The sequence below is a fragment of the Asterias amurensis genome, chromosome 8 (assembly GCF_032118995.1).
Source record: "Asterias amurensis chromosome 8, ASM3211899v1".
Lineage (NCBI taxonomy): Eukaryota > Metazoa > Echinodermata > Asteroidea > Forcipulatida > Asteriidae > Asterias > Asterias amurensis.
The window spans coordinates 22,118,029-22,131,156 of record NC_092655.1 but is presented as its reverse complement, the minus strand read 5'-3'; the positions used below and the strand labels follow the sequence as shown (position 1 = coordinate 22,131,156).

Genomic DNA, 13,128 nt, shown 5'->3' with positions numbered 1-13,128 from the left:
ATGCCACGTCCATGCAATTTGGCGTGTGTGTGTGGGTGTGTGTACGCTGTACGCTAGCTGTATGGACATGTACTGTAATATGGCTTTTTATAGCAGTGTCGGGAGCGTGGTGTGTATATTAGCTATGATTGTAAGGGGTCTGAATGCGTTGCCGGACGGGTGAGCCGGACAAGACTCGCCCGGTCGGTAATGGTGTTGAACAACTTCGAACAACTTCCGTTGTCTTGCGTTTCATTATAACACGAGGACTAGCATCATAATTACAACGTAGCTGGTAGATTTGTCCCTGAATTGAAAGCTGCTGTACTATAAGTGTAACGTTGTAGTGTAGTACTAGTAGTATGGCAAGAGTTAGTTTATGAAATTGAACTTTACTTGTAGTTGTTGTTCAGCCACATGTTCAGCCACACGCCATCTTCTACCGTCTGGTATGTTTTCGACAACACATATTTTCGATCCCCAACTTTGATTTACCGCGAGAAACGTAATAAATAATATATGTCTACATTAAGACAAAATAAACAGCTGGGTTTCTTATCTCATCTGGTCTGTGTTTGTGCTTCAAGGGGATGGGGTGTGTTGTACTGTCATATGCCCAACACCTAAGAATTCTTACCAAGTAGCCATCTTGCCGGAAACCCATGACACCTGGATACTTTTTTAACCTTTCTCAAACACATTTCACATGTTCTAATTTTCTTCCTTCTATTTCTAAACCCATGATTGATGCATTAAACGCGGTTGTTATATTTTGTTGAAAGTTTCTATATTTGTGTTGCAAATTATACACCACTGATTTCCAGCGACTTACTGTTTTGTTTTACTAGTAGGGATTTCTCCCTCGCCCGCCGCCATTGCAACTACAACCACGGTTTGTTTACAATTACGTCGACGAGCACGTGTGTGAGTGCTTGCAGAACGTTGTGATTGACATCGCAGCGAGAGTTTATAGGTCAACCAACAACCAATGAGAACGGGTTGTTAGTAAACATTAGCATGATGAGCTCCGCCCTAAATTTTGGCAGATACAAAACCATCAAGGCGCTACTTAGGAAGTACCCATGTACCGTAAGTGTACCGTATACAGATGGTACATGTACATGTACAGTCCGTATGTGTGTACATACGCTGTATACGTATTATATCACTGTGTTATGTATGGGGTGCACTGGTGAAATTCAGTGATGGGGACTGGGATTTTGCAGCTCGCGGCTGGCTGTAGCGCCTTGATCAAGGCTAATGTCAATGGGAAACTACACAACCATACACAAGTCAATGGGAATTGACACAACCATACACCAGTCAATGGGAAACTACACAACCATACACAAGTCAATGGGAAACTAAACAACCATCGCAAGTCAATGGGACACTTCACAACCATACACAAGTCAATGGGAATTGACACAACCATACACCAGTCAATGGGAAACTACACAACCATACACATGTCAATTGGTAACTACACAACCATACACAAGTCAATTGGAAACTACACAACCATACACAAGTCATGGGAAAACTACACAACCATACACAAGTCAATTGGACACCTCACAACCATACACAAGTCAGTGAGAACTGACACAACTATACACAAGTCAATGGGACACTTCACAACCATACACAAGTCAATGGGAAACTACACAACCATACACAAGTCAAGGGGTAACTACACAAACAACCACAAGTCAACCATACACATGTCAATGGGTAACTTTATACACAACCATACACAAGTCAATGGAACACTTCACATCCATACACCAGTCAATGGGAAACTATACAACCATACACATGTCAATGGGAAACTATCCAACCATACACAAGTCAACGGGAAACTACACAACCATACACATGACAATGGGTAACTACACAACCATACACAAGTCAATGGGAAACTACACAACCATACACAAGACAATGGGTAACTACACAACCATACACAAGTCAACGGGAAACTACACAACCATACACATGTCAATGGGAATCTACACAACCATACACCAGTCAATGGGACACTTCACAACCATACACAATTCAAAAGGAATTGACACAACCATACACCAGTCAATGGGACACTTCACAACCATACACGAGTCAATGGGTAACTACACAAACAACCACAAGTCAACCATACACATGTCAATGGGTAACTTTATACACAAACATACACAAGTCAATGGGACACTTCACAACCATACACATGACAATGGGTAACTACACAACAATACACAAGTCAATGGGACACTTCACATCCATACACCAGTCAATGGGAAACTATACAACCATACACATGTCAATGGGAAACTACACAACCATACACAAGTCAACGGAAAACTACACAACCATACACATGACAATGGGTAACTACACAACCATACACAAGTCAATGGGAAACTACACAACCATACACATGTCAATGGGAATCTACACAACCATACACAAGTCAATGAGAACTACACAACCATACACCAGTCAATGGGACACTTCACAACCATACACAAGTCAATGGGAATTGACACAACTATACACCAGTCAATGGGAAACTATACAACCATACACAAGTCAATGGGAAACTACACAACCATACACATGTCAATGGGAAACTACACAACCATACACATGACAATGGGTAACTACACAACCATACACAAGTCAATGGGAAACTACACAACCATACACATGTCAATGGGAATCTACACAACCATACACAAGTCAATGGGAAACTACACAACCGTACACAAGTCAATGGGTAACTACACAACCATACACATGCCAATGGGTAACTACACAACCATACACAAGTCAATGGGTACCTACACAACCATACACATGTCAATGGGAAACTACACAACCATACACAAGTCAATGGGAAACTAAACAATAATACACAAGTCAATGGGACACTTCACAACCATACACAAGTCAATGGGAATTGACACAACCATTCACAAGTCAATGGGACACTTCACAACCATACACAACTCAATGGAAAACTACACAACCATACACAAGTCAATGGGAAACTACAAAATCATACACAAGTCAATGGGAAACTACACAACGATACACAAGTCAATGGGACACTTCACAACCATACACAAGTCAATGGGAAACTACACAACCGTACACAAGTCAATGGGAAACTACAAAATCATACACAAGTCAATGGGAAACTACGCAACCATACACATGTCAATTGGAAACTACACAACCATACACAAGTCAATGGGAAACTACACAACGATACACAAGTCAATGGGACACTTCACAACCATACACAAGTCAATTGGTAACTACACAACCATACACATGTCAATGGGTAACTTTATACACAACCATACACAAGTCAACGGGACACTTCACAACCATACACAAGTCAATGGGACACTTCACAACCATACACAAGTCAATGGGAAACTACACAACCATACACAAGTCAATGGGAAACTAAACAATAATACACAAGTCAATGGGACACTTCACAACCATACACAAGTCAATGGGAAACTACACAACCGTACACAAGTCAATGGGTAACTACACAACCATACACATGCCAATGGGTAACTACACAACCATACACAAGTCAATGGGTACCTACACAACCATACACATGTCAATGGGAAACTACACAACCATACACAAGTCAATGGGAAACTAAACAATAATACACAAGTCAATGGGACACTTCACAACCATACACAAGTCAATGGGAATTGACACAACCATTCACAAGTCAATGGGACACTTCACAACCATACACAACTCAATGGAAAACTACACAACCATACACAAGTCAATGGGAAACTACAAAATCATACACAAGTCAATGGGAAACTACGCAACCATAGACATGTCAATTGGAAACTACACAACCATACACAAGTCAATTGGAAACTACACAACGATACACAAGTCAATGGGACACTTCACAACCATACACAAGTCAATGGGAAACTACACAACCGTACACAAGTCAATGGGAAACTACAAAATCATACACAAGTCAATGGGAAACTACGCAACCATACACATGTCAATTGGAAACTACACAACCATACACAAGTCAATGGGACACTTCACAACCATACACAAGTCAATGGGACACTTCACAACCATACACAAGTCAATGGGAAACTACACAACCATACACATGACAATGGGTAACTACATAACCATGCACAAGTCAATGGATACGACACAACCATACACTGGTCAATGGGAAACTACTCAACCATACACAAGTCAATGGGTAACTACACAAACAACCACAAGTCAACCATACACATGTCAATGGGTAACTTTATACACAACCATACACAAGTCAATTGGACACTTCACAACCATACACATGACAATGGGTAACTACACAACCATACACAAGTCAATGGGATACGACACAACCATACACTGGTCAATGGGAAACTACACAACCATACACAAGTCTATGGGAAACTACACAATCATACACAAGTCAAAGGGAAACTACACAACCATACACATGTCAATTGGAAACTACACAACCATACACCAGTCAATGGGAAACTTCACAACCATAACAAGTCAATGGGAAACTACACAACCATACACATGTCAATGGGAAACTACACAACCATACACATGACAATGGGTAACTACACAACCATACACAAGTCAACGGGAAACTACACAACCATACACATGTCAATGGGAATCTACACAACCATACACAAGTCAATGGGAAACTACACAACCATACACCAGTCAATGGGACACTTCACAACCATACACAAGTCAATGGGAATTGACACAACCATACACCAGTCAATGGGACACTTCACAACCATACACAAGTCAATGGGAATTGACACTACCATACACCAGTCAATGGGACACTTCACAACCATTCACAAGTCAGAGGGAATTGACACAACTATACACCAGTCAATGGGAAACTATTCAATTCAATTCAATTCAATTTTTATTTGTCCCACCATGTAGGAAACTCTGTTTGAATACATACAATACAGAAAGAAAAATAAATAACACACAATCAAATATACAACCATACACAAGTCAATGGGAAACTACACAACCGTACACAAGTCAATGGGTAACTACACAACCATACACATGCCAATGGGAAACTACACAACCATACACAAGTCAATGGGTACCTACACAACCATACACATGTCAATGGGAAACTACACAACCATACACAAGTCAATGGGAAACTAAACAATAATACACAAGTCAATGGGACACTTCACAACCATACACAAGTCAATGGGAATTGACACAACCATACACCAGTCAATGGGAAACTACACAAACATACACATGTCAATGGGTAACTACACAACCATACACAAGTCAATGGGAAACTACACAACCATACACAAGTCAATGGAAAACTACACAACCATACACAAGTCAATGGGACACTTCACAACCATACACAAGTCAATGGGAATTGACACAACCATACACAAGTCAATGGGACACTTCACAACCATACATAAGTCAATGGGAAACTACACAACCATACACAAGTCAATGGGAAACTACAAAATCATACACAAGTCACTGGGAAACTACACAACCATACACATGTCAATTGGAAACTACACAACCATACACAAGTCAATGGGAAACTACACAACGATACACAAGTCAATGGGACACCTCACAACCATACACAAGTCAACGGTAACTACACAACCATACACATGTCAATGGGTAACTACACAACCATACACAAGTCAATGGGAAACTACACAACGATACACAAGTCAATGGGACACCTCACAACCATACACCAGTCAACGGTAACTACACAACCATACACATGTCAATGGGTAACTACACAACCATACACATGTCAATGGGTAACTTTATACACAACCATACACAAGTCAATGGGACACTTCACAACCATACACAGGTCAATGGGAATTGACACAACTATACACAAGTCAATGGGAAACTACACAACCATACAAATGACAATGGGTAACTACACTACCATACACAAGTTAATGGGAAACTACACAACCATACACATGTCAATGGGAAACTACACAACGATACACAAGTCAATGGGACACTTCACAACCATACACAAGTCAATGGTAACTACACATCCATACACATGTCAATGGGTAACTACACAACCATACACATGTCAATGGGTAACTTTATACACAACCATACACAAGTCAATGGGACACTTCACAACCATACACAAGTCAATGGGACACTTCACAACCATACACAAGTCAATGAGAATTAACACAACCATACACCAGTCAATGGAAAACTATACAACCATACACAAGTCAATGGGTAACTACACAACCATACACATGTCAATGGGAAACTACACAACCATACACAAGTCAATGGGTAACTACACAACCATACACATGTCAATGGGAAACTACACAACCATACACAAGTCAATGGGAAACTACACAACCATACACTAGTCAATGGGACACTTCACAACCATACACAAGTCAATGGGAATTGACACAACCAGACACCAGTCCATGGGAAACTATACAACCATACACGAGTCAATGGGAAACTACACAACCATACACAAGTCAATGGGAAACTACACAACCATACACAAGTCAATGGGAAACTTCACAACCATACACAAGTCAATGGGTAACTACACAACCATACACATGTCAATGGGAAACTACACAACCATACACAAGTCAATGGGTAACTACACAACCATACACATGTCAATGGGAATTGACACAACCATACACCAGTCAATGGGATACTATACAACCATACACAAGTCAATGGCAAACTACACAACCATACACAAGTCAATGGGAAAGTACACAACCATACACAAATCAATGGGAAACTACACAACCATTCACAAGTCAATGGGACACTTCACAACCATACACAAGTCAATGGGGGAATTGACACAACCATACACCAGTCAATGGGAAACTACACAACCATACGGAGAGTTGAGAAAGTGGAATTTTACTTGAACTGTTGCCCTCTGTTAGTTAGAAAGTTATTGATCCAAGTATAATACTGGAGTTTACACCAAGATCTAATAGTTTCTGAACCATAAAATACGGCTGAATCGTATTGAAGGCTCTCGCAAAGTTCACAAAACAACTTGAGCAAAAGCCCATGTCTTCTCCAGGTTTTCAAAAATACCATTAAAGTCAAAATTGCATCCTCTGTGTTTCTACGTGGCCTATATGCTTACTGATACTCATCCATGGAACCCTCAACTTCATTCATTAACCTGGGCCCAATTTCATAGAGCTGCTTAAGCACAAAATTTTGCTTAAGCAACAAAATATTTGCTTAGTAAAATCAGATTACCGGCCAAGACTCCACTCAATTGTTATGCTAAGTAAACAACAGCTAAATACCAGTCACAAGCAATGTATATGGCATGAAATTTTGGCCAGTTACATGTGTTAAATAAGCGAGCTATTTCCGTGCTTAAGCAAAGCTCTATGAAATTGGTCCCCGGTTCTTAACTATTTTTTTCTAAACATTTCATGGGTACCGGGGTGAGAGCTGCCGGACGAAGCTGTCTAAGTTTTTTTTTTTTTTTTTTCAGACCAAGATGAATTTTGCTGCCTGTAGCGATTACTGTGGTGACGCAAGGGTCGTTCTGCAAGCAATCATAACGCCCAACAAGAAAAAGCTGACATTTTCACTCGAGGATACCGTGTTAGACGTGGGATGTGGTACCGGAGAAGATACAAAATTAACGGCGCTCAAAGTCGGCAAAGTCACAGGTCAGTTTTGAAAACAGTTTGAGGATCGTCCAAACCAGGAAGCTTGTTCAAACCAGAAGAATATTCCTCAATTACTTTTTTAATTTTATTATAGGAATTGATTCGTCGAAAGAAATGTTGGACTTTGCTATGAAAAACAATTCCTCCTCCAACATCACATATCTGCTGGAAGACGCACAGACTGTCGGTGACAATCCTGATCTGCGCGGGAAATTTGACAAAGCTGTTTCTTTCTTTGTCCTCATTTGGGCTCCTACTGACGTCAGCAAGGCACTTGTGAGCATTGGTAATTGTCTGAAACCGGGAGGGGAAGCTCTAATCATCATGGACAGCCAAGATGACAACTATGTAATATTTGAGGCGGATCAGTTCTTGGAAGACCATATCAAATGGGGTCAATATGCAAAGGTAGTGTACAGATTTGTGGTTTTGTTTTGGGTGTCGGGAACATTTTGGGGAAAACTGTGCTTTGATGATGCAATCATGGAATTTGGCTCACATTCACATTATGTCACTGGAGCAATATTTTCCCCAAAGCATCGCAGATGATTGTAAGTGTTGAAAGACAGCAAAAAAAGTAACGCAGCTGTTGGAAAAGCACCTATAATTTTGAAATTGTTACTCGTATTCTAAAAATAATATTAATTCCCGCGGTATTCTCGCGAGACTGCTGGCCCCGCGAGACTACTGCTCTCACAACTACGGTCCCATGTAGAAGTCGGTAACCCGCAACCAGCATTCGCGCGAGAGCAGTGATCTTGCGAGAGCACCGCCACAACTCGACTATCTCAACGCGGCAGACCATTAACGACTTGTCCACAAGTCTAGGCTTTCTCCAAAGTGTGTATAAAACTGTACTAATCAAATTCCTGTTCTTTTTACTCGACGCAAAATTATTTCATTTATAAAGTTTGTTTTCTTGTCAGGGCTTTAAAAACCAATGCCAGTTGTGGACTAAATCGGTACCAGCCACTGAGGATGTACTCCGGTCGTGTGGTTGGGCAAATCCCCATTGTGAAGTCCAGGAACACGCCACGGAGTTATCTGAGAAGCAATTTAAATGTAAGTCATGGTTCAGAACCACATATAATATGTAATCATTGCTACGTCTCGGAGCTTACAGCACCGTCCCACCTTGATTTTTATTTCAGGCACAATCAGGAAGCCCAAAACAAAAATAAAAAGGCCTAATTGCCTTAAAATGTTTAACAAGAGTCATAAAGTCATCATCTTTATGGCATCTTAAAACTTGTGACACATTTTACATTTTATTTGTCAACATAACCGCACGTTGACCTTTCCTTGGGGTCAAAACAGCACGTTGAGAAAGAGTTCTGTCATGATTTATTACGAACAGACTTAATATGACATGTATTTTCCCCTTTTTGTTTGAAGGATTTGGGTACTGTTTCAAAATGTCCATAGATTAAACTTACGGGGTTTGGAGATAATGATAGTGGAAAGCTTCCCTTTCAAATATTAATGTCATGAAAATACGTTTTGTAAATGCTTAAAATAATTTTGCCCCAAAACTACAGCACCTCAGCACATAATATTTTTAGGGAAGCTTTCTACTATCATTATCTTTAAACTGTGTAAGTTTAGTGTAAACCTGTGGACATTGTGTTTTTTTTGTCCTACAAAAAGTACATACTCCCTTTAACCAACCGAAACCTACAATCTTTTCAACACAATGTCTAGTTTAAATGTATTTTGTTTAAATGTGTTTTTTGTGTTTCATTCGACAGTGCTTTTAAGGACCCAAATGCCGCAAATAACGATGATTCACGAGAATGAACGAGATGAGTGTCTGGAAGATTTGTGGGTCTGGGCCAAGACTCGCTACCAACCAAAACTCGGTGGCCAGACACAAAATGTCACCCTCTCATTCAAAGTCATGGTAATGCATGCAGAGAAGTCAATGTAAAAGAACCTAATGTCGACACCAAAATGTCATTGTCGCATATGTCTTTCAAAGTTGCCCAGTTCGGTAACAGTTTTTTAAAGATTACAACAAATAAAACTTATATTATATTTTTTACTGAAATATATATTTTTTTAGGTAAAAAATGCTACTGAAGATTACACAGTCATTGTAACTGTGTACTGTGCATTTCAATGCTACGATCTTCTGAGTTTTTGAAATACTAACGTTATTTAGAAAAACACAACTTTATGACATAATCGATGACGTAATTATTTCGAAAAACTTGCTGTTCTGTCTTTACACTAAAGCTCTGCAGGGGCGGAGAAGGGGGGGGGTATGGTTCATTCACTGATGTCGAGGGTATTACCGTTAACAAAGCCATAAGTCATGCGTAGGCTATTGTTAAATTACTTACTTAACTTCGGAAAGGGCAGTTTGATAATACATATTGTATGCATTGTGGTCACATATTAAGTAATTTCTCCAAAGTTTAATGACTGGGGTAGTCAAATTCCTTAATATCCTTGACCATTCCACATAATCTAAGAGGGTGTGTGTGGGAGGTCGTAGTCAGGCCCCAAATTCTGTTGTATTTTCAAAACCTAATAGTAATAATTGGCCTATTGCTTTTCGGCGTAAATAGGTACTAGCTCAATTACTGGGTAGATAAAGGACTCAATATGGTTGTCACTAGACATAAGCTGGGCATGTAAAGAATTCACTTTTAGTTAAAAAAAAAACACTATTGAGAAATGAGCATACTACTAGCTTTAAAGCTAAGTAAAAGATTGTGATAAAAAGCCAATGCATGTCAATGTACAGTTTGTCTTTTTCCAGTTAATATTAGCCCATCAGGTAGTTGTTAAAGCAATTCTTGTTCTGCTTATTTAAGCAGCTCAAAGAGTTTGGGCGCGGGCCCATAGCGCTAAAATGTAATTTAAAAGGCACTGGACTATTGGTAATAATTCAGAAAAATTATTAGGGGAAAAAACATATTGGTAACGAGCAATGGAGAGCAATTACAATGTAATTTAAAAGCACTTGACACAAGTTATTACTCAGAATAATTGCAAAAAATAGTTAATGGCCTGACGTTTCGACCCTAGCAGAGTCTTTCTTCTCGAAGTCTTTCTCGAAGGGAAGGGACTGGCAATGGACAACATCAAGGGTGGGGAGGTGGGGTAAACAAGTAATTAATTAGTGACTGAGGCTCAGGCTAAAAGGCTGTGGGGAAAAAGAAGACGGCAAAACAAAAGGTTTATTAGTCGTTTCCTTCTTGGATGTTCAGACCATGGGGTTGAATGGTCTAGAGGCGTCTAATCCAGAGTTTCTCCCTACTCTAGCCTTGATCAAGGCGCTACAGCCAGCCGCGACTTGCTAAATCCCAGTCCCCATCACTGAATTCCACCAGCGCACCCGGCCCACATACATAACATAAGCATATAATACGTGAACAGCGTATGTACACATACATACTTTACATGTACATGTACCATCTGTATACGGTACACTTACGGTACATGGGTACTTAGCCACGTGTATGAGGTTGAAAATACAAAGACACGACCGTTCTCACGACTACGCTATACTGTTCTCGCTGTACAATGTATGGTAATGTACATTGTGTATGCACTGCATGCGTGTGCCGCTAACCGGGCAGGGGAACAGTACGTCAACAGCCTTGATCAAGGCTATCCCTACTCAAACGCACAGTCTCTCTGTGGTTGCCTAGTGCCTCTATGCCCTGTAAAATCATGTCAGAAATGGAGTGATTAGGAAAATTGAAGTGATGACCTACAGGTGTATCTAGCTTTTGGGTCTTGACTGTAGATCTGTGGCCGTAGAAACGCCTCTTGAGTGTAGTTCTTGTTTCACCTATATATTGAACACCACAGACTCTGCAAGATATGAGATAAATGAGGTTAGTGGTGGTGCAGGTGACATGTGGTCAAGCCAGTCCCTTCCCTTCACCCCCCCCCTTTTTGTCCCCCTATTCATTGTTTAGCCCCTGCTTTTTCTGTATGCTTTCTAACCCCATTCATGTATTTCCACTTCACTGCTTATGTTTCACTTTTACCTATTCATGTTTGTTATGTTGTCATTTTGCCTTCGAGAAAGACTCTGCTAGGGTCGAAACGTCAGGCCATTAACTATTTTTTGCATTTATACTCTCGGTCCATTTGGTTGGTAAGTTGTTTGCAACAGCTAATTCTATTTACTCAGAATAATTGTTAGAATAAAAACATTTGTAATTTAACGAGCAATGGAGAGCAATTATAATGTAATTTAAAGGGCACTGGACACGGATTTTTACTCAGAATAATTGTTAGAATACAATACAATACAATACAATGGGTTTTTATAAAAACATTGGTAATTTAATGAGCAATGGAAAGCAATTACAATGTAATTTAAAAGGCACTGGACACAAGTTATTACTCAGAATAATTGTTAGAATAAAAACATTGGTAATTTAACGAGCAACGGAGAGCAATTATAATGTAATTTAAAAGGCACTGGAAACAAGTTCTTACTCAGAATAATTATTAGAATAAAAACATTGGTAATTTAACGAGCAATGGAAAGCAATTATAATGTAATTTAAAAGGCACTGGAAACAAGTTCTTACTCAGAATAATTGTTAGAATAAAAACATATTGGCAACGAGTAATGGAGAGCAATTACAATGTAATTTAAAAGGCACTGGACACAATTAGTAATTACTCAGAATAATTGTTAGAATAAAAACATAGGTAATTTAACGAGCAATGGAGAGCAATTACAGTGTAGTTTAAAAGGCACTGGACACAAGTTATTACTCAGAATAAATGTTAAAAAACATAATTGGTAACGAGCGATGGAGAGAGCTGTTCATAGTATAAACAAATAACTCATTGTGAGAAACGACTCCCTCTGCAAAAAACGTAGTTTATGAGCAAAAGGTAACCGGCGTTTCTCACTAAAACTAAAAGACTCCAGGCTTGAAGCCTTTTATAAGGCATCTGAAAGCACACAAACTCGGGCAACAAGGGTGGTTCTCTTTTAATTTTCTCTTGCAACTACGATGACCAATTAGCGTCCAAATTTTCACAGGTTTGTTATTTTATGCATTTGCTGTAGACTTGTGGACAAGTCGTTAAATCGGCCCCACGCGCTGAGATAGTGCTCTCGCGAGATTACTGCTCTCGCGCGAACTGATGGCTCCCCGATTTCGACGAAATCGGGGAGTCATCAGTTCGCGCGAGAGCAGTGTTCTATGGGGAGAGCACTATCTCAGCGCGTGGGGCCTATTTAACGACCACAAGTCTACATTTGCTGTGATACACCGTCAAGTGAGAATACTTGTCTTTACCAAAGGTGTCCAGTACCCAAGGATCAATCACCCCACCACCTTGGAAAACTTGATGATGGGGCTTT

At 39.9% G+C, this 13,128-nt stretch overlaps 1 protein-coding gene across 1 annotated transcript in view; it reads left to right on the top strand.

Moving 5' to 3' along the window:
- Positions 1 to 12,528, top strand: part of LOC139941076 (putative methyltransferase YqeM) — a 34,927-nt gene extending 22,399 nt beyond the window's left edge. Inside the window, exons 2-5 of the mRNA XM_071937498.1 lie at positions 7,604 to 7,784; positions 7,879 to 8,192; positions 8,711 to 8,846; positions 9,533 to 12,528. Of these exons, the coding sequence (XP_071793599.1) occupies positions 7,604 to 7,784; positions 7,879 to 8,192; positions 8,711 to 8,846; positions 9,533 to 9,711 (810 nt within the window). The 3' untranslated portion in view covers positions 9,712 to 12,528. The remainder of the gene's footprint in view (positions 1 to 7,603; positions 7,785 to 7,878; positions 8,193 to 8,710; positions 8,847 to 9,532) is intronic.
- The last annotated feature ends 600 nt before the right edge of the window (positions 12,529 to 13,128 follow it).